The 22,344-nt window shown below is 50.0% G+C and overlaps 2 protein-coding genes across 2 annotated transcripts; one reads left to right on the top strand and one right to left on the bottom strand.

The window, feature by feature from the left end:
* Window positions 1-1,701: 1,701 nt before the first annotated feature.
* LOC114907627 (BRD4-interacting chromatin-remodeling complex-associated protein-like) lies at window positions 1,702-5,604 on the top strand. Its single transcript, XM_029243342.1, has 3 exons — window positions 1,702-2,129; window positions 2,314-3,105; window positions 5,364-5,604. Exons 1-2 carry the CDS (start codon window positions 1,702-1,704, stop codon window positions 2,810-2,812), a joined length of 927 nt encoding a protein of 308 aa, XP_029099175.1. The 3' UTR covers window positions 2,813-3,105; window positions 5,364-5,604.
* Window positions 3,938-21,623, bottom strand: RPN1 (ribophorin I). Its single transcript, XM_029243437.1, has 10 exons — window positions 21,312-21,623; window positions 18,173-18,237; window positions 16,394-16,700; window positions 12,776-12,985; window positions 11,563-11,755; window positions 10,386-10,485; window positions 9,453-9,591; window positions 9,093-9,212; window positions 5,623-5,868; window positions 3,938-4,507 (listed from the first exon to the last, which is right to left on the bottom strand). Exons 1-10 carry the CDS (start codon window positions 21,606-21,608, stop codon window positions 4,325-4,327), a joined length of 1,860 nt encoding a protein of 619 aa, XP_029099270.1. The 5' UTR covers window positions 21,609-21,623; the 3' UTR covers window positions 3,938-4,324.
* Window positions 21,624-22,344: the final 721 nt, after the last annotated feature.

The raw sequence follows: 22,344 nt of genomic DNA, 5'->3' as shown, positions 1-22,344 counted from the left end.
ACGCATCATTTGCGGCCTCGACATGCTGCGTCTTCGGCCCCGCAGAGAGAGAGCTGCCGGGCTAGGGCAGCAAGCAGTCACTGCACCTCAGAGAGCAGTGCCGATTGGTGTAAGGTAGGGGCCTCCCAGCCACCTGGGGAATTGGGAAGGTCACCTGGGAGGCAAAGCTGGACGGGGTCTCCGCCGCTTTCCTCCACGGAGCTGGGGGGAGGCACGGCCAACTGCTCAGAGATCTCCCTCGAAATCCCCGTTCAGCCCTCAATCCCGTCCAGTCCTGCTGTCCGGGACTCCTTCTCTTGACCAGCGCCTTCTCTCCTGGATCTGCGACCTTTCCCTCCCCATGACCTCCTTCCTTCCCTCCAGCATTGAAAGGGGCTCCTGTCTTTCTCATCTTAAAACATACCTTTCTGGATTTCACCTCCTGAAGGAAAGGCAAAAAAGGGGGCTGGAGTCTGGGCTCCTCCCTCCCCACCATCCCCACCTGCAACTCCTCCAGGCCCTCTGATCACTCCTCTTAACTGTGTCCCATTCGGCCTGCTCTTCCCCACGGCCAATACCGTGGCCTTCTGTTCACTTCTGTTTCCCTGCAGTTGGTTCTGGGCCTGTCACAGTGACCATGGAACCAGCGACGGCAGGGACGCTGGGAATGTAAACAGCTGGGTGGGGGGCACCACGAGGGCTCGGCCATGGGAGGGAGAGGACGCCCTTCCACTGGCTCAGGTCAGGCCCAGGCCGCAGGCTCCATCTTCCCTCCGTGTCACCTCCAGGCAGGTGACAGGTGGGTCCCCAGGTCCGGGTCCCGGTCCCCGGCCACTGGGCTCCGGTCTGGCCCCGCCGTCGGGGAAGCAGCCGGCGTAGTGAGGCCGCGGGCCGGGCGCGGGGGCCTTTCCTGTCTGGGCCGCGGCCCCAACTGCTGGCAGCGCTTCCGGCGGGGCTTTGGCCGGGCTGCAGTATCAGCTCGGCGCCAGACGCCCGGCCAGGATACTTGTGGTGAAACTGTGAGGGCGCACTTGGCCCTCTGGGGTTTCTCCATGTCAGCCTCCAAGACAAATGGAGGGGGAGACTGACACCCGGCCCTCTTCTTCAGCCACCTTTTCCTCCCTCTGACCCCCCGCAGCCGTGGGCAGCTCGAGGCCCGTCCGTGGAGGAGGCAGGCTGGACGATGGGGCTGGACAGCGGGGCTGGAAAACGGGGTGGACAGCGGGGTCAGATGATGGGCTGGACGGTGGGGTCGGGTGATGGGCTGGACGGTGGGGTCGGGTGATGGGCTGGATAGCAGGCTGGCCTGGGTGCCTAGACCGCACGTGGCCCAGGAGCGCCCACTCCCCACTGTGGGCCCAGGGAGGAGGCTGGTCCTCGACCAGTGAACGTATCTGTGTCTGGGGCACCTCGCCGTGCACCACGGGCCAGGCCAGTCCACCCTCGCCCCGGGCTTAGGAGGGGGAACCAGGCCCCGCTGGCCACTGGGGAATCCAGGACCAGGTAGGAACAGGGGGGCCCGCGCCCCAGAGCTGGGGATGCGCGGAGCTGGGGCAGCGGGCGCGCAGGCCTAGCCCGGGTCCCGCTGGGGTGATGGACGAGGCCCGGGCTCCTGCCGGCCCAGCGCAAGTCTGGTCCAGGCCGGGCGGCGACTCCCGGCCCCCGCCCCTAGGTGGCACCACCGCTAGAGCCCTCGGCTTCACCAGGGGTGCGGCCTTGCGCATGCGCGGCTCCCCTAGCCGCGTCTTCCCGGCGGGCCCTCCGCGCCTGCGCGCCCGGCGCAGCCCGTGTAGTGTCGGCGGGTTTCCGGGAGTCGCGAGGGCGCCACGCAGCTTGCTCCCCGGCCTGCGCGCGGCCCGCCGGCCCAGCAGAGGGCGCCCGCCGGCACGACCCTCGGTTTCTAACCGCGGTTCTTCCCTTCCCTGCTCCGAAGCGAAGGATTTACCCGAACTAGGCGGGCGGGGAGGCTGGAGGAGAAGCTGCCTAACAGCCAGCCGAGGCGGCCCCCGCCCCAGGGGAGCCCGCCCTGCAGCCCAGGGCCGCGGCCGAGCGCAGCCCCGCCTGCGGCCTCGAGAGCGGAACCCGAGAACCCGGCGCGGCCAGAAGCTCTTCGGAGGGGCCAGCATTAAGGCCGAGGGAGCGGCCGCGAGGTACCGTCACCTGTTCCCTCCCGAGGGCTAACTGAACACCGCCCGTCGGTCTCCCAGGCTCCCCGAGACCACAGTGCCGGTGGGACCGGGAGTCGTGCAGCCCCGCTCTGGAGCGAACGTCTTCCGTACCCTCCCCGCCCCCCGCCTCAAGCCCTCACACTGTCCTCCATCATTTCCTCTTCAGCCTCCCACTCCCACCGGACACTCCGCGACGGCAGTTAACACACCTGAACCCGTCCATCCTCAACCTGTCAGTTGCACCGGGAAGCCTCCCCGCGGTCCCGCGCCCGTCCCCACCGCCCAGCCACGCAGTTCTGCAGTCACCACCTGAACGACCCGCTCCGAAACCCCACAGCCTCCTCTTGGTAGACCCGAGACACACACTGCCCGAGTCCACGCGGTCCTGCGCTCCCTTGCCGCACCCGCGCAGCGTCGTGCTCCAGGCGGCCGCGGCACCCTGGGGCCCTAATACTCAGTCCTGGGTCTCCACCACCTCACACCCTTCCCTGGCAGTGGACCCGCAGCCTCCAGCTCGCCGTTTCCGCAGCCGTCTCCACGCCGAATATCCAGCTCCCACGGACGGTCCCACCGGGCGGCTCAGGCACCCCCCCCCCACCAGGTCTGAAACAGAATTCATCATCGTCTTCCTCAAAGCTGGCCTCGTGCAGACTTCCCCACATTAGGTGAATGGCACAGCCATCCTGCCACCCTCCCCACCAAGATGGAAGGCACCAACTGGGTATCCCACGCTGATCGGAACATCTAGCTGATAACACAAGGGTGAGCGTATCAGGCGAGACCCCTGCCTCATCAGGGCTGGCCCAGTGATCACACGCGTTCCGACAGCGCTGGAAGATGTGGACGACGGGTACAGGGTACCACAAGAGGGTACAACAGGATGGGTCCCGAGGTCGTGGAACGCTTCCCGGGGGCAGCACCTAAGCTGTTTCCTGAAGAACGAGCAGGACTTCGCTAGGTGAGGCTAAGGCATCCACCCTAGGCGGAGAGGAGAGTGGAGTGGAGGGAGTTGATCACTCAGCAGCCGATTCCCCCACATAAGTCTCTCCAGTCCATCCGTGTCCCTACATCACCACCCTGGCCCACGCCTTCATCTCCTACCTGGGTTACAACAGGCTGGCAGGCCTTCTCCCACATCTACTTATAGCCTTCAGTTCGTTCTCAGCCAAAATCAAAGCTAAGCATGTCTCTCATACATGGGTCGGTCTTCCCTTGACTTTGGGGTCAAGCCAAAAGGCTGGGCCGACCTGTAAAGCCCTGTCTTGTCTGGGCTCTTCCAGCTCTGCAGCCCTGTGTCATACACTTTGTACCCCACTCTCTGGATTCCCTTCAGGTCCTCAAGCCCCAGGGCCTTGGCACATGCTATGCCACTTTCTCAGGGAAACTCTCCCCAACTCCCATCCCCATCCAGTGCTCTCCTGTATTTACCATCAGAGGACCCTGTCCCTCTTGCTTACAGGATTCTATCAGTTTGTGACTATGAGTCTGTGTTGATCACGTGACTGTTCTCCACAAGAGCCATCTCTGCCCTGCTCATTGTTTCCTTGGTGCCCAGAAGAGCCCATGACACAAGCACTGTGACACCCCACCACTCTGTTCTGGGACCTTACCTAGGCCACTTTATCTTTGTGGCGTCAGTGTTCTGATATGTAAAATGTAACCAGTACTTGCCATGCAGACTTGCTCTCAGGAGCGAACCCATTATTTAATGGGTAAAAAGCACTTGATAAAAGTACTATCCCCAAAGTTAAGAAATAAGTTATGAGAGGCGTTCAACAGAACAGAACAGATGTTCACCGTTCCAGCTTTATTTTCATTTGGTCACACATGCTTTAAAAAGCATACACACACGCCTGTAAAATACCCAAACATCAGGAATTAGAAGGGCGTGAAACAAGGGGCTTACAGGTGGGAAGAATATCCTAGGCTTCAGAACAAAACCAACTCAAAAACCTCCTTGTTCAAAACACAAAAGTATTTTGTTTCTAATAACATTTAAGTTTTTTTTTTGTTTTTTTTTTTAAAGGAACATTTTAGGGACAAAAACTAAGCTTCTTGTATTGCCTGAGGCAGAGCCTGGCTTCCTTCTTCCTTGAAGGCCTTTTGCAAAATACAGAAGCCAGCGTTTGCTGGCCTTGATGTTCACCACTCCCACCCTGCCCTCTGGAAGTGCAGGGCTACAGGGCATCCAGGATGTGGTCGATCTTGGTGACCAGCTCCTGTCGCTTTCCTGAGATGAGCTTCTCATTCTCGATGTACGTGTCTTTCTTGAGCTTGCCAGCCACCAGCCGCTCGGCCTCCACTGCTGACTTCAGTACCAGCTCCTTGACCTGTGCGTCCAGTTTCTGCATTTCGCTCACCTGGCCGAGGCAAGAGCAGGGCAGGGCTCGAGTGTCCTCCGCGGCCCCGCCCCACAGACCCCCCACCCCCACCCCCGCCACCGCCCAGGGCAGAAGGGCTGCTGTGGAGGGAGAGGCCAGCTTCACCCCCTGTAAGGCCTGTTCCCGCAAGCTCTGGCCCCTGTGAGCCAGGCCCTTCACCACCCCCGGCCCCAGATGCGGAGAGACTGTAAGGACCAAGTGTGGAAACACCGACACCCCCCGGCACAGTGCCGGACACATGCAGGCACTCAGTGAACGTTTGTTCTCTTCCCTCCCACGGCCAAACTTGGCCAGGGATTTGGTCGGGCAGAGGGCCAACGGCCGCGGGCGGGCAACTCCTGTCATCACCAACTGGGTGTCAGGCTGAGGCCTTTTATAGCTACATTGATTCAACACTCAACAAATACTTGTGAGCCATGAAGCCAGGCACGACGCTACACTGGAAAACAGCAGTGACGACAGATGAGGCACCGCACCCTCGGGAGCTGACGCACAATAAATACTTAAGCACACGGATACGTGGTTTCACAGAGGGGTGCGGAGACGGAGCAGGAGTGGGTGGGGGCGCGTGGAGAGGGGCACCCCGGGGACTTTCAGCCTCATTTACAGGCACCAAGAACTCATGCAGCACGTCCTAGGCAGGGTTCCCAGCGCTTCACATGCACTAACTCATTTCACATGACCGCTGTGAGCTCAGTAAGGATTAACAGCTCGCCCATTTTAGAGATGAGGAAACTGAGGCACACAAGTTAGGTAACCTGCTCAGGTTCAGAAACTCTGAATCAGAGCCTGGATTCAAACCCACGATTCTAAGTCTGGGTGCTTCTCCCTGCAGCCCGAGCAATCTGGAGCCTCATCCAGTCTGGCCTCCAGGAGAGGAAGCAGCTGCTCTCAACACCAGTGCTGTGGAGGCCAGCAGCACTTCCTCCAAATCCAGCTCACAACCAAGAGCCCAAACCTCGTTCCACCCCAAGGGTAGGCACCACGCGACGCGGCCATAACGGGGCGCGCCCACCCCACAGGCCAGCGGCGAGCAAGGCCACGCTGGGCGAGGCAGGAAGGAGCCGGGTGACACGGTGACGGCAGGCACTTACTCTGTCGCACAGGTCGGAGCCCTCCGTCTTCAGCCTGGACTGCAGCAGCGCCACCTCCGAGGCCAAGGCCTTGTGCTCCGTTTCCAGGCTCTTCTTGCCACTGTTGAGGGTGGACACGTCCCGGGACTGTTTGTACCTATTGACTGTCTCATCAAAGTGACGGTAGAGACCTAGTCTCTTGTTGACCAGGGTCAAGACCTGCTCTGTGATGCAGGCCACCTTCATCCTGGCTTCTGCAGCCGGATCCTGGGGGAGAGACACCGTGTGTGATGACATCCAGCCCTGAGCCCACTGCGACCTTCTCCTCCCAAGGAGCACCCACCACTAGCACACAAACGAGAAAAGCCACCATCTTGGAAAGTCAAGAGAATCACACTCTTGCCGACACTGACCCTGGAACGGTTCAGCAATGGGCAGGACAGGAAGATGAAGCAGATGTTCACATCCAAGTCCAGCAGGACAGACACACTGGTATAAGAGGGATACTAATGCCAGGGTGCACCGTGAGAGGGGTATGAGGTGCTGAGGGAGGAGAAATTCCATCTCAGGCCGGGGAAGACTTCCAGGACGTGTTTCCAGGGCCTAAAGGATGAAGCCCAAGCTCCTTAGCCAGCCAAGGCCCTTCAGACGCAGCCCCATGTACTCCCCAGAATCCCTAACCAGTGGGCTACTGCAGAAGCCCTAACCGGGCATGCTCAAAGGCTGACTCTGGCCTGCAGAAGGTCGATTTGGCCCACAATTAGTTTTCTCCTCCTCAGTAAATTATCAAAGCTTTAAAATAGAGATGTGTACACAGGAAATCAGTTGAATAAACTATGACTTATCCATACAAGAGAGTCCTCTGCAGCTATAAAAAAATAACAAGGAAGAAAGCTCTCTATGAACTGATACGAGTGATTTTCAGGATACGTTAGTTAAGTGAAAACAGTGAAAAATAGATATGCTGTTGCTACCTTTTGTGTACAGAAGAAGAAAATAAGAATGAAATATCTGCCTGTTTTTGCAAAATAAACAAATCAGAAAGGCTACCTAGGGGACTGATGAAATTGTTCCCTACAAGGCAGGGTGGGACAGGGTGGAGGAATCCACACCATTTTCAAGTTCTCAATTTAGAACTTTGTTAGTGTTTTACGGTATCACAACCAACATTAAATATTACCAATGATGGAGGAAGAAACCAGAATAAAATTCAAGCATCAATGAACCTAATACCTTTCAAATGAGTAACCAGGGAAAGAAGAACAGAGCAACTACCTTGGGATCACAGTACTCTGACACTATGGTCTCAATCTAAAGACAAAAAGAGGGCTTCCCTAGTGGCACAGTGGTTGAGAATCCGCCTGCCAATGCAAGGGACATGGGTTTGATCCCCGATACCGGAAGATCCCGCATGCCACGGAGCAACTAAGCCCGTGCACCACAACTACTGAGCCCACACTCTAGAGCCTGCAAGCCACAACTACTGATCCCGTGTGCCACAACTACTGAAGCCCAGGAGCCTCGAGCCCGTGCTCCACAACAAGAGAAACCACCGCAACGAGAAGCCCACGCGCTGCAACGAAGAGTAGCCCCCGCTCGCCGCAACTAGAGAAAGCCCGGACGCAGCAATGAAGACCCAATGCAGCCAAAAATTTAAATAAAATAAATAAATTTATTTAAAAAAATAAAGACAAAAAGAACTGCCAAGAAACCTGGCGCTCTACTGGTAGGTTTGGTGTTTGTAGTGGTATGAGTGCAGCAACTGTGGGACTGTTTTGTTTTGTTTATAGACTTCAGCAAATAAACAAACACACTGATGTTGGGATCCAGGCAAAGAACCCTGCGGTGTTAGACTGGAATAACTCATACTTCAAATACCACATGTATTTATCTCCCGGCTCTGTCTGCTGAAAGGGCTGAGGAGCAGAGATGCTCCAAGAGCAGTGATCACAACCAGCTCCCAGATCATGGTCTCCAGGTACCATTCTGCACTGAAAGGAACCGGAGCTCCTCGGAGAAAGTACAAGATATGCCGGAAACGTATTGCTGCACGCTACAATAAGGAAGTGCACAAAAATACGACGTAGACGGAAAGACAGTCAAACCTGGGACACTTGAGCATCAAAAGGAATGGCACAGTGGACAGTAATCCAATAAAATAACACATGAATCCAACCGAATAATGAACCAACCAGCCAACAAAAAAAGCTTTTCCTTATAGTAGAAAACCACCTAGTGAGGTAAAAGGCACCGTAGTTTTTCAGCCACCACAACTATGAGATTCAGATAAGAATTAGTGATGAATACTGTAGCGAATGGGTGAGCATATATGGTGTTTACATAGCCCCAAACAGATTATGTACTAATTGCAAAGAAAAATAGTGACGGTACAGCGAATAAACCAAGAAAGGCACCAACTCAACCAAGGAGAGTCAGTATCACCAACCCCGGACCAAATGACATCAGGCACCTCCCGACGTGATGCACTGCACACACAGCACCACTTCATAATGTTCTTGCCAAAAATGCATAATCTGAATTTCAAGGAGAAACATAAGAAACCTAACGTACACACAAGGCTGAGGAATGTCCCAGATTAAAGCAGACTAAGGAAATATGACAACTAAATGCAATGCGTCATCCTCAACTGAATTCTCAAGTATGAAAAATAATGGCTATAGAAGTTACCCTTGGGGCGATCAGCAAAATTTGAGCCTGGACTGGGTGCTGGTTGTTATTAGAGCAACGTCACATTCCGGACTTCGATCATCGTGCTCTGGCTGTGTGAAACGGGGCCCTTGGGGTCAGGCTGTGCACACGCCTAAGAATTCAAGGGAGGCGGGCAACTTAAACGGCTCAGGAAGAGTACATACAACAGAGAGGCCAAATGTTAACCACTCCGTCCAGGTGAAGAGTGCACAAGAGTTCGTTTTACTATTCTTGTAAAATGTCTAAATGCAGAATTATTTTAAAACTCGGGATTTTTTAAATTAATAAAAAAGCAATTTTTATAGCTTAGGAAATGGGGATATGTCACAGTAAAACCTAGACTCAGCCCTTCTGTGTGACAAGGTGAGCAGCTGCCCCGGTGGCACCCCTACCCCGGGGCAGCCTCGCTGGTCTATGGAACCAGCCAGACCAACGTCCTTGCTCATTCGTACCAACTGCCACCCACAGGCCCCAGCGAAAGCCTGCCATGCTGTGCCACAAGCTGCTCCCTCCAGCCAAAGGCCCCGCCCCACCTCTTCTGCCAGTCACTTCCCCGCGAGCCTTTCTGGGCACACGCTCTGCCCACCGCCTCTCCCCACGGAACTGGCCGCCAGCAGCAACCTGTCTCCTTCGACAGCGCATGTCCGTGACCACAGCAACAAAAGGAGGGGTCTCTAGGGTAACGGTCAGCTGAGGCCACAGGCAGGGCAGAGGCCTATGTCGCGCGGCCGGGCGCTAGGAAAGCGAGTCAAGCACGCACTGCAGACGGCCGAGTTGGGTACCTTTGTGATGGAGAAGTCCAGCCTGACGTAGACGATGACGGTGAAGAACAGGACGTAGAAGGCAGCCACCACCAGCAGGGGCTCCTGCAGCATGAGCACCTTGTTGAAGGTGTAGTGCACCTGGGGGGAGCCAGGAACACACGCTGACACACAGGTCCACCCGGACTCGGAAACCTGGGGGCGAAGGGGCCTCGCCAGGCCTACAACTGTCCGGGCTGCCCCCGCCATCTGCCCCACCCCCGCCCCCAGAGGCGGCTGTGCCCAAACCACTCCAGGCAAGGAGGAGAGGATGGCAAGTCCCTGACCCTGCAGCCACTGTCCAGGGAGGAGGCCTGGGAGGCAGGGCTGTGGAGCGCATACCACCATGTCCTGAATGTGCTGTTCCACCAGGTTTTTCTTGTGGGCCACGATCACGGGGCGGCCAAACGTGTCCAGGTAGGTGTAGTGCAGCTCATCAGGGGCTCGGCTGATCTCATAGGGACTGTCCACTTGGATGTTTCTAGATGCCAATGGGAGGAAACTGAGCCTCAGACAAACTGCACTGACCAACTAGGTTCACAGTGAGGATCCAAGACCCAAGGGGTCTTCCAGGGTCACGAGTTCTACTCCGCTCTGCTCCCCTCCCGTCACAGGGAACACCCAACCCCCTGAGACCGCGGACCCACTGTCAGAAAGCCCTGAGTATGAGAATGTTTTGTCGCCCATGCCAAGGGCAGGGGGCCCTGTGAGTGTCAACTGGTTTCTGCCAAGTGTACTCCTAGAGACGCTGTGGCTCTGTCCTTTCCCAAGCCTGGTTCTTCAACTTAGGCCAACATTTGATGAGATCCCTTACCCTTCCAGATTCCTTCCTTTCTGCTTAAACTGGCCAAAGACAGCTCCCTCTGTTTATAACCATGGAACCTGATATACCATCTGAGACCACCCTCCCCCGCCCCCCACCTTCTGAACCTGATGTGACACACCCAGGACAAGACAAAGCCCTCTCCACTATCCCTCCCCTTCCTAGGAGCACAGCCCAAGGCCACCCAGCTGCCTCAACTTTGTGGTTCTTTCCTTTTGCCAGTAACCTCATCGGACTCAGGCCATCACTCTGGCCTGCTATGAATCCTGCCCCTGTCACAGAAAGGGCTGTGTTGGGATAGCTCATAAGTGCATCTTGTGCCCTCACTGAGTCAAATGTCTCAGTTTAAACTCCACCGGAAGCCCCTCCTCTGCGCCCTAGGACCCAACGTCCCACTGAGGTGCCAAGAGGGCACCACCAGGAAGGGAGACAGGAAGGGAGGTCAGACTCACTTGGCCCCTTCTGGGAGGATGATTTTCACAGTCAGAGAGTCTATCACTTGTTCATCAAACACGTGGTCCACAAGCCTCATCTTCAATGCATACTGGTCTCCTGGAGGGTCAAGCAGACATAGCTGTGACTGGTTTTGTGCGTGTCTTTCTCCTAAGTAAAGTACTAGAATCTAGGCCCTGAACATCACAAAAGGAGACACCAGCCACCACCGACTGTGTGCCTTCAATGAAAGAACGCATCAGCTGAGTCTTGCTGAAAGGATCTACCTGAGTCTGATCAGGCTCCAGAGACAGCTGTCAATGGGCTAGAAATACGGAAGACAGAGGGACGTGCTGCCCTGCACTCTGACCCGCAATCAGCAAAATCCAGACCATGGGCTACACTACAAATAAGGTCAACTTCTTCAACAGCTAAACCATGAGGAAAACAGATGGAGGAGGAAACTGTGGATTACTAGAGGCTGACAAGACAAATCAACTTTTTTGAAAAACGCAGAACTAGAGTATCTAGAGACATACAAGTGGGTGATAGAACGATGAAGAAATTCAAGAGAGTGTCTCCCAAAAGCCAGGACGGTGATCGCTGTTGTGGGGAAAAGAGGAGGTACATGAGGGCCTTCTGAGTGGCTGGCCAATTTCACTTTCTTGACCTGAGTGATGGTTACAAGGTGCTCCTCTTATAATTTACTGAACTTTACATTTGTGTGATTTACTAGATTTTATTTTACATTAAAAAGGTTTTAAAAAGAAAGACTTGGAAATATGACAAAATGTTTATAATCAATAGTTCTGGGTGCTTGTGTAAAAGTGTTTATTATTCTCTGAATTTTTTATTTTTTAAATATTTCAAATTTAAAGAATTTAAGTAGTTCCTTCTTATGCTAGAACTGGGGGTAAGAAGAAGCTTTTTGCTGTCCTATGTGAATTGATTACCATACGCAGGTATCACTTTTACAACAGTAATTTTTACCCACCCATGAAAAGTTGTTGCTGATATCCCAGCCTTCCTAAGAATGACAAGAGAATACCCTCTCCCCATCTAAAAGGACTGGCAATTATCACACACACACACACACACACACACACACACACACGACACAACACAAAACAAACCCACAGGAAATTAAAGAAAAAGACAGTCTTTCCCTTTTCAACTCCCTAACAATTGAAAACTGACCCAAATTATAGAGGTACTCATAGCTTGGGAGGTTGTAGCCGACGATGTAATGGGTCTTCCACCCGCCGAAAAGAGGAAAGCGAGGCCGGATTTCCATCTCTACGGAGTCATCCAAAATAAGAAGGTGGCTGGTGGAAACGTTGCCGATCTCATCCCGGTAATAAACGTCCTGTGCAGCAGCAGGGAGGATGGTCTGCAAGAGAGCGAGCACGCCTTCTGAAGGCCCCAGACCCTGACGCGGAGGAAGCGGCCCTAAGTCCAGAAGAGACTTCCTGCACCAGGCTCTCCATCACATCACTACTTCATGGTCTCCAAACTGTGAAGAGCCTGAGCAGAGTCTAACTTCCCCCCAAAGGCCCCAGAATATCTAGATACCTCATCTGCTTCTCAGTCAACGTTGGTAAATAGCCAAATTCTTCGAAACAGTAAATAACAGACTCATAAATACCTTTGCAAATGCTAAAGACTTAATACAAAGGTAAAAATAATCTGTAAGTTATTTTGCAGGCGAGCAAACTAAAGATGGAGGAAATCACATGAAATCGCTAGGTGGTTTATGGTTTACTTATGAAAGGGGTTTCTTCACCTAATATTTTTAACTAATTTTTTAAAATCTTTACTTATTTTTAATTATTTATTTCCAAATCTGTAAGCAAATTTTGATAATTGAGAGGAAAATGTAATGCCTCTGTTCGCACAGTGAGCGCTTCTGTAATACTTAAGTACGTGAAAATGCTTCTAGGATTTCATTTATAAGACATAAAAAGATACAAAACTGTATATGCAATACGATCAAATGTTTTTTAAAAACAGTATTATAAAAGAAAAAGGAAATATATTAAAGAGTGTCAGCAAAACTAGTGCCTGGGTTTGTTTTTCCTTTTTCCATTATTCAAATTTTCTTTAAAAAACATGACTTACTTGTATAAATGGGGGCTTTTTTTTTTTTTTTGGCCTTGATGCTAGTTCCCCAACCAGGGATTGAACCTGGGCCACAGCAGTGAAAATGCCAAGTCCTAACCACTGGACCGACAGGGAATTCCTGGAGGCAATTTTTTTTTTTAACATTCTGTTGGTTCTAACACCATCACTCAACTACCTGAACACCAGTCAATCCCAACGACTGTCCATAATTAGCTACTTTCAAAAAGCAAAAGAAAGGACAGATGTGATAGTCATAGTTTCCCCAATGTCCAAGTCCAACAGTCCATACCTTAAAAGAACGGATGGAGGAGACTCCACTATCTGGCTGTCTCTGGTAATCATAGCGCGAAAAAGGCCCCTTCAGCACAGCCCCTGTGTGCTTCAGGTCCACGTTTTCCTCCACAGCAATGTTACCCCAGTGGGAGACCTCGATGACTCGGGTCATGCTGGTGATGGTCAGGAAAGGGCTGTTGTTCTCAGAATGTACTTTAAAAGTGTCCTGGAGAGGAAGGAAACAAGCAGCTCAAAGTTTGGCGACAGAGGAATCAACACTAGCTTAAAGCAAATTGATTGGAAACAACCTATACATCAGTACTAGGACGGTTAAACTGTGACACATCTAATGTATGCAACAGAATGGTTAAATTGTGCTGTCTCTAACGTAATGACATGGAAATAGTCGCGATATATTATTAATTGGAAAGACAGAATACACAAAGCTGTTTTAGGTTCCAACATAAACATCATTTGTTTTACAAACAAAATTGTCTATACTCGTTATTTTATAGCGACTACGTGAGAAAAAGAAAACAGAACCTGAACTGAGATACATGAGAATCTCAACACAGATAGGAAACAGAATTACAGATTATTTCTACTTTCTCCTTGTAGTTTTTATTTTCCAAATTTCTGCAAATGAGCTTTTTAAATTGATTTTTTAAAGCAATTTTTACAGTTTTAAAATAAAATAAAATCTTAAGCTGTAAATAAAGAAAAACTGTAACTAGGAAATAAATATAAGATCTAATAGAGAAGACATAACCTCTCACCAGTGAGCTAACAAATAACTCATAACTGAGGGAGACACGTAGCATTACTGGATTGTTCTAACCTGAAGAAAATTCATCTAGAAAAGTTCACAGAAGAGACTTTTTAAGATAACATTTATGGAGTTGACATGTATGTATGTATCAGGCACTCTTTATGAGCTCTGAATAAGCACATAATTTCATTTAATCCTCAGAACATCACAACGAAGTAATTACTACTTATCCCCGATTTTACAAATAAAACACCCAGAGGCCCGGCAGTTAGTATTAAGAAATCTTTCTGGTCACAGATACAGAATGGTGGTTACCAGAGGCATGGGTGGGAGAAATGGGTGAACTGTTTTGTTTCTTTTTAATTTAAATAAACTGAATAACAAAATTTTTTAAAAGTAAAATTACAAAAAGACCAGAAAAACATCAAATTAAAAAGCTTTTGTACAGCTAAGGAAACTACCAACAAAACGAAAAGGTTGCCTACTGAATGGAAGAAGATATTTGCAAATGATACAGCCAATAGGGGATTAACATCCAAACTGTACAAAGAACTCCTACAACCTGACATCAAAAAACAAAGGACCCAATTTACAAATGGGCAGAGGATCTGAAGAGACATTTTTCCAAGGAAGATATTCAGAGAGCCAACAGGCAAATGAGAAGATGCTCAACATCACACATCATCAGGCAAATGCAGATCAAAACCACAATGAGGTGCTATCACTTCACATATGTCAGAATGGCTATTATCAAAAGATAATAAATAACAAGTGTTAGTGAGGATGTAGAGAAAAAGGAAACCTCATGCACTATTGCTGGGAATGTAAAGCGGGGCAGCCACAACAGAAAACAGTACGGAGATTCCTTAAAAAATTAAAAATACAACCACCATATGACCCAGCAATTCTACTCCTGGGTATTTATCCAAACAAAATGAAAAACACTCATTAGAAAAGTTATATGCAACTCAAAGTTCATAGCAGCATCATTTACAACAGCCAAGATACAGAAGCAACCTAAGTGCCCATCAATAGATGAATGGATAAAGAAGATGTGAGATACACATACACACACACACACACACACACACACAGTGGAACACTACCCAGGCATAAAAAAGAATGGAATCTTGCCATTTGTGACAACATGGATGGATCTAGAGGGTACTATGCTAAATGAAATAAATCAGAAAAAGACAAATACTGTATGATTTCACTTATATGTGGAATCTAGAAAACAAATGAACAAAATAGAAACAGAGTTATAGAGAACAAACTGGTGGTTGCCAGAGGGGAGAGGGGGGTCAGGGAGGGAGAGAAATAGGTGAGGCACATTAAGAGGTACAACCTTCCAGTTGCAAAATAAATGAGACAAGTATGAAATGTACAGTGTGGGGAAGTCAATAACTACATAATATCTTTGTATGGTGACATATCCTAACTGCACTTATGGTGGCGATCGTTTTGAAATGTACAGAAATACTGAATCAATATATTGTATAACAGGGACTAACATAGTGTTGTAGGTCAATTACACTTCGAAAACCAAAAACCAAACAAACAAACTCATAGAGAAAGAGATCAGATTTGTGGCCCCCAGAGGCAGAGGCGGGACGGAGAGAGAATTGGAGGAAGGTGGTCAAAAGGTCCAAACTTCCAGCTATAACATAAATAAGTACTAGGGATGTGACGTACAACGTGATAAATATAATTAGCACTGCTGTACATTCCATATGAAAGCTAAGAGAGTAAATCCTAAGAGTTCTTATCACAGGAAAAATTTTTTTTCTATTTACTTAACTTTTTTTAATTTTAATTTCACGGCCCCTCGTTCCATATAATTTATATATGAAGCACCAAAACTGGAGCCGAGGTCTGAACAGTGTCTATTTCTTTAATTTTGTATCTGTATGAGATGATGCACGTGCACTAGCTCCTGCGATCATCACTTCATGATATAAGTCAAATCACGACGCTGTACACCTTGAACTTACTCAGGGCTGTACGTCAATTTAATCTCCTTAAAAATGGAAGAAACAGAAAAAGTTAAAGGCCAAAAGAACCAGAAAAACACCTTTCTTTCCCCAAAGTCCAAGAAGTAGATGAGATAAGGTTATTTTGTTTTGTTATTTTATTATAATTGTAGTTAACAGCATTTAATGCCAATACCGGCACGGCTACGGGGAAACTGGCAGTTCCATAGTGCTGGTGCCATAATAAATTGGCTAAATTTTCTGAAAAAGCATTTGGCAGTACAGCAAGAGATTTTTAAATGTTTATATGCTTTGATTTGAAAACTTGTACTTCAAAAACTCTATCCTGAAAGTACAGAGCAAAGAAAAGATAGAGAAAGGACGGCTGAAGCATTGAAGCAGTAGCCTGACAACCACTGAATCTCAGTGACAGATGGCTGTCTGTTTACGATACTCTATACTTCTGTGTGTTTGAAACGCCCCATAATAACAACATCTTTTTTATGCCTTCATCACTCCCTCTGCCTTTAAGGCTCACGCCCTAGGCTCAGCAACACCACCAGCAGCTAACCCCAGCCACCAGGGCCAGCACAGCTCAGGTTTTCCCATCCCCGCGCCTTTGTCCCCCCATTGCCTCTGCCCAGAATGCCTGGTTTCCTGCTCCCCCAACTCCCACCTCCTTTAGAAAGCCCTCCTCAAGCCCCAGCCTCTATCTGAACTCCCAGAATGAGGACAGTGTGCCCCATGGAGTCACTTCTCGGCAGGTTAAAACTCTGGGGATGATCTGACATGGTGCTTTGGATTCCCACCCAAGCCCCTCATCGCACAGTCACCCCCGTAGGAGACATGCTCTGCAGCGGACAGGGGTGGCCTGGACTCCACAAGGGCCCACCTGACTATAGGCAGGGACATCGCGGAAAGGTCCGTAATCCAGGAGGTCCTCGGAGCGCATGGGGTTCCCCAACTTGGTGTAGCTCTCCACGTTTCGGGAGGCGAGTTTCACACGCATGGTTTGTGTCTTGGTCGGGTAGGGAGAGTAGAAATAATGGTTCCCCTCAAACACCACAAACTGTTTCTCCGACTGGGTGATCTGGGTTGGATATGGCTGAAGCACATGGGTATAAACGGCTTCCACAATGACTGAAACCTTGGCCCCGGGATCAAGAGCGACTGGGAGCTTGACGGTGAAGAATCTCCCGCTGGAGCAAGGATGAGGAGAAACAATTAAGAGAGACCAAGAAACTGAAAAGAGTACAGCAGCTTAAAACCACAGCAAAATTTTGTACCAAGATAAAAGCAGTTACTTCTAAGAGATACCTTCAACCTATTAATTTAAGCCTCTTTTAAAATTTACTTATTTGGCATTTATTTATTTATTTTATTTATTTTATTTATTTATTTTATGTTTGGCTGCATTGGGTCTTTGTTGCTGCAGTGAGCGGGGGCTACTCTTCGTTGCGGTGTGCAGGCTTCTCATTGCGGTGGCTTCTCTTGTTACGGAGCACGGGCTCTAGGCACGCGGGCTTCAGTAGTTGTGGTGCACGGGCTCAGTAGTTGTGGCTTGCGGGCTCAGTAGTTGTGGCGCACAGGCTTAGTTGCTCCGCAGCATGTGGTATCTTCCCGGACCAGGGCTTGAACCCTGGTGTCCCCTGCATTGGCAGGAGGATTCTTAACCGCTGCGCCACCAGGGAAGTCCCTTCCTGCTTTTTAACGTGTGTTTGAAAACTATCCTTAGTAAAGTGTTTTAAAATAAATAACAAGTGCCAGGCCCCCTGCTAGGTACTGAGGTTAGAGCAGAGAAGGCGGCAAGTTCAAACCCAGGCTTCATGTTCAAAGAGCTCAGTCTACCTCCCGTGAAAAAGCATCACTTTTGGGCTTCCCTGGTGGCACAGTGGTTAAGAATCTGCCTGCCAACACAAGAGACACGGGTTCAAGCCCTGGTCCGGGAAGATCTCACATGCCGCGGAGTAACTAAGCCCGTGCGCCACAACTACCGAGCCTGCGCTCTAGAGCCCGCGTGCCACAACTACTGAAGCCCGCACACCCTAGAGCCTGTGCTCCACAACAAGGGAAGCCACCGCAATGAGAAGCCCGCGCACCACAACGAAGAGCAGCCCCCGCTTACTGCAACTAGAGAAAGCCCACGCAGCAACAAAGACCCAACGCAGCCAAAAATTTTAAAAAATAAAAAATAATAATAAAATAAAATAAAAGGCATCACTTTCAGCGCCGTGAAGGCTGGCGAGGAGGTGTGGTGAGGCTGTCTACCCCTTGGAAACAGGACAGTAGCCAAGCAGCGATGGGAGGGTGTCTGCTGAGGCAAACAGCCCGCAGGTCCCACCCACCAGTTTCCCATCTATTGGCTGGGGATCCCTACCCCCATAGATTAGAGACCTGATCTGGCAATGGAAGTAACTACTCTCCTGTTGTGAAACACACTGCCACTCTCAGGGGAGTCCAGTTTCAGCACTAGGAGTCAGAAAAGACATCATAAACGGGTCCAGAATGCAGGGAGCCTGTCGCCTGCTACCACACACTCTACTAACTGAGACAGCCTCTAACACGCTGGGCCCATTCTAAGCGACTCTCCTAGTTATGATTCCAGCCCTGATGTGATAGCCTACAACCACACAAGGCAAGACAGACACAGATATGCTGACCGTTACCTTACCTTTTACCCTTAATTTTGGTTTCTCGTACTTCCAGATTGTTCTCTTCCTCATCCTCTCCCTTCACCTGTAAAAGGACAAAGGAAGTTATTCTTTTTTGTCTTTTAGTCTCTAAATTTTGAGTCAACAATTAACTAACTGCCGCAGAAGTCCATATTAAAACATTCAAACCACCAGAATTTTGCTGGTTTCAGTAACAATTTTTCAAGTGAAATACAAGAACACTGTCAAAAGACCTACTTTTGCACTGAATAAGCTGTATGATATTCTCTAGAAAATCATAATATTTTCCTGAATGATCAAATACACACAAATTAAAATTACGCTTCCAAATACAGTTTACACTTCCAAACAGAAAGGCCAGAAAGGTTTCTTTCTGGACGTTTTCTTCTTCATTTACATTCCAATATGCCTATGCATAGAAAAAGTCCCAGTATTGTTTATTACTTTTATTTTTTCATTTTTTATTTTGGCTGCGTTGACTCTTCGTTGCTGCGCAAGGGCTTTCTCTAGTTGTGGCGAGCAGGGGCTACTCTTCGTTGCAGCGCGCGGGCTTCTCATTGCAGTGGCTTCTCTTGCTGCGGCACGCAGGCCCTGGAGTGTGCAGTGCGGGCTTCAGTAGTTGCGGCGCATGGGCTCAGTAGTTGTGGCTCAAGGGCTGTACAGCGCAGGCTCAGTAGTTGTGGCACACGAGCTTAGTTGCTCCGCAACATGTGGGATCTTCCTGGACCAGGGCTTGAACCCGTGTCCCCTGCACTGGCAGGTGGATTCTTAACCGCTGCACTATCAGGGAAGTCCCTATTTATTGTTGTAGAAGAAAAGTCTCACGCATAACCAAAACTGATTTTAGTCGCGCAAAAGAAGTTAACAGTGGCAAAAGCAATGGCTACTGTGTGGCACACTCTTTTATTCTTATCCTTCATTGCAACCAGCTGTGCAACCAGGAAAAAGATGCCAACTCCGGCAGGCTGCAGGGTCTTTCTGAGAAAGAGTAGGCATCTTGAATGAGACTGTGGAACAGATTCTAAGGGAAAAACTTACACACACAGCACTGATCTCTTTGCCAACCCAACCTCCACCAAAAGAAAAAAAATTTAAGACCACCTTTTAAGACTGGACCAGTGATTCCCAATCGGGTATACAAAGCTATAATGAGAAAGCTATTTGTCATATTTCAAAAAGCCTAAAAGTTATCATACAATCATCCTCAACAAAGGTGTACAGCCTAATAAAAACAACAAATTTCACTACTTTTACTAGAATCCTATCACAGTGGGAACATTCTAGTATACTTGTGCTTATCAGGAACTCTCATTGTTCAGTTATATGTTGATTTGTCTTAAGAAATATTTATTATCACCTCTAAATATTTACTAGATTCAATGTGTAATCTAATAAAAGATTAGAGAAACAAAATATTTCAAATATAGGATCCAAATGAAAGCAAAAATAGTAAGATAAGTCTTTGGTAGTAAAAAGACAAGGAACCACTGGCTCCTATTCGATAATCATCACGGCCTCCTCTACCAGTTCCTAAACTTCTACATGTAGTGTTGAAGATAATTCACTGAAACAATTTCTAGCAACCTCACCAAAGCCTCCCAGTCAGTTGTTGGAAAATACACATCTCTTGGTTAAGTTTATCATCCAGTTACGTTTCCCATTGGGATAGGGGTACAAGGGAGCACATACACCCGTCTGACTCATCTCGCTCTTGGACTACAAATCAAAAAATGGTTCTGAATAAACCTGGTGATGGGACTACAGGTTTTATACCCCAACAGAACCCTACCTCACACCATCTAGGCCACAAGAGGCAATGTCGTACAGTGAAGAACACACACACACACACACACACACAAAGCGTGAAAGAAACTAACCTGACTCTTTATTCTAAGACACCATGTAGGGTAAACAACTTAACCTCCCAGACTGCAGTCCTCACCAGCAGTAACAGTACACCTCGAAGGGCTCTTATGAGAGTTAAATGAGAATGTACTTAAAATACCTACCACAATACCCGACACAAGGTAAATTCTCAGTTAAGACACCAGTTAAGTGCTCTCCGGCATGATGGCCAGATAGCTTCTGCTGTCGTCTTGTTATACTGTGGCAACCTCAATAAATGATAACTTGTTTCCATAAAAGAATGGGATTTAACATTCAGAACATTCAAATGAAGTTTTAATCCATCCTTCCACAAACCTTTAAGTAAAACTGCGTGTTTCATCATGGACAAAGCATGATAAGGGAACAGGAGTCATTTCGGAAGCATGATCTCCATAAAGGTAACTTTATAGCTCCAAATTCAGCAGTCAGGTATGCTAAGAAGAAATACGACACTGGAATGACTATTCTCCAAACCAATAACTGGGTAATCACTTAATGGATGCTGTTTAAGGAAAACAGTAATAGAAGGCAAACCTCTGTATACGTATATTCCCTCTATTCCCAAAGCCAACACTGCTTCCTTGAGAGGCATAAAAATGACCACTGAGGGGCTTCCCTGGTGGCGCAGTGGTTGAGAGTCCGCCTGCCGATGCAGGGGACACGGGTTCGTGCCCCGGTCCGGGAAGATCCCACATGCCGCGGAGCGGCTGGGCCCGTGAGCCATGGCCGCTGAGCCTGCGCGTCCGGAGCCTGTGCTCCGCAACGGGAGAGGCACAACAGTGAGAGGCCCGTGTACCGCAAAAAAAAAAAAAAAAATGACCTCTGAAATGCACAGAAGAACAGAAGCAAAGTTGGGAGGCATTTACTGCGTTACTGTAAAAATGAGAACCGGTCGGGGGGAGGGAGAGAACTGGACTTTCCCTTTCTGTACTGTATTACTTGCACGAGTTTTTAAACTAACTTTAAGGAAAAGGAAATTTTTTGAAGCCGCCGTTCGCAACCGTAAGAAGTGCGTTATATTAACAGCGGTTTCAAACGATTCCAAACTTGGAAGCAGGGGAGCTGCTCCATTTGCGATCGCACTGGCCGGAGCCCAGCTCCCTGGCGAATCCGCGCTCCGGCCGGACCACCGCGCGGCGCCCCCGCAGGCCACGGGCCCAGCCGCCTGCGCCGCCGGCCGGGGCTGACGTGTCCGGGGCGGGGACGGGCGCCAGTCCTCCCGGCCGGCCCGTGTCCCCGGGCCCAGCTCACCTGCACGCCGAGGTACGCCAGCCGGGCCTCCAGCTCGGGCTCCAGAGCCAGTAGGAAGGAGGTGACGCGGGGCGAGGAGCTACCGCCCGCGTGCGCCAGGACCACCTCTGCCGTCACCTTGGCCAAGTGGCTGCTCAGGTCCACAGTGCGCTTCACGTCCTCGTTGATCAGCGGCGGTGCCTCCGCGGAGGCGCGGCCCGGCGCCGGGGCCCAGGCCCAGATCAGCAGCAGCAGCGGCAACAGGCGAGCTGCGGGCGCCTCCATGGCCGTGACTGAGCTGGGCCGCGGGTGGCCCATCCGCGCGCGTACCCCGCGTCCGCCACGGCGCAGCCGCCCATTGGGCCCGCTGGCGCCCCAAGATGGCGGCGCCCAGGGGCGAGGACCCCGTCTCCATGGCAACGGGCGGCCCGCCGGGCGCCTGCTTGCGTGCACTGGCCGGTCTCAGGTCCCTGGAAGGCGCCCTGGTCTCCCCACCGCTCTCCCACAGATGTAACACTGGCAAAGACAAAGGAGGAGCACAGACCGCGTCTGTCCACAAGAAGTGCTGATGACGAGTGAACGGTATGTTACTTTTTAGCTTAGAAAGGACTGCCCCCAAATTCTCCGTTAAACATGAAGCCATTTCCATTCTCTTTATTAATTCATCCTTTCACTCCCTCAAGAAACATGTATTGAGCTTTAAGTTGCATACCCATCCGAAAGAGAGGCAGTAAGTCATCCTTTTAACAGAGAACATACTTTTGATGTGGAAGAATGAGAGGGAAGATGTCTTGTAGACGGTGAGCAGTCTGGGCCACAGAACTCCACAATCCTTTTGAGGAACTTGCATGAGTTCCGTTTGGGGGAACGAGACCCAATCTAGGCCAGACTACTCGCTCTCCCAGAAGCTGGAATCTGAAGGCAGCAACTACACCTGAAAACTGCAGAACTGAGTCATGTGCGCTGGGAGGCCTGCAGAGCTGGCCAGGGTCCCGCTATGATCCCCAGCTTCTCCGTGTCTGCTTCTTCAACGCCTCCCACTCGGGAAGCACAG

The sequence above is a fragment of the Monodon monoceros genome, unplaced genomic scaffold (genome assembly GCF_005190385.1).
Source record: "Monodon monoceros isolate NGI ecotype Baffin Bay Population unplaced genomic scaffold, NGI_Narwhal_1 Super_Scaffold_3, whole genome shotgun sequence".
In the NCBI taxonomy this organism is placed as follows: domain Eukaryota; kingdom Metazoa; phylum Chordata; class Mammalia; order Artiodactyla; family Monodontidae; genus Monodon; species Monodon monoceros.
Note: the sequence above shows the minus strand (reverse complement) of the source record. Positions and strands in the feature narration are given on the sequence as shown.

Coding starts and splice junctions, on each gene's coding strand:
- LOC114907627 (XM_029243342.1), top strand. CDS start 1,702: ATGCGCGGCTCCCCTAGCCGCGTCTTCCCGGCGGGCCCTCCGCGCCTG. Junction 2,130..2,313: donor GCCGAGGGAGCGGCCGCGAG/GTACCGTCACCT, acceptor TTTCCTCTTCAG/CCTCCCACTCCCACCGGACA.
- RPN1 (XM_029243437.1), bottom strand. CDS start 21,608: ATGGGCCACCCGCGGCCCAGCTCAGTCACGGCCATGGAGGCGCCCGCA. Junction 10,486..11,562: donor TGAGTACCTCTATAATTTGG/GTCAGTTTTCAA, acceptor TTGACCCTCCAG/GAGACCAGTATGCATTGAAG. Junction 9,213..9,452: donor AGCACATTCAGGACATGGTG/GTATGCGCTCCA, acceptor GGCTCCCCCCAG/GTGCACTACACCTTCAACAA.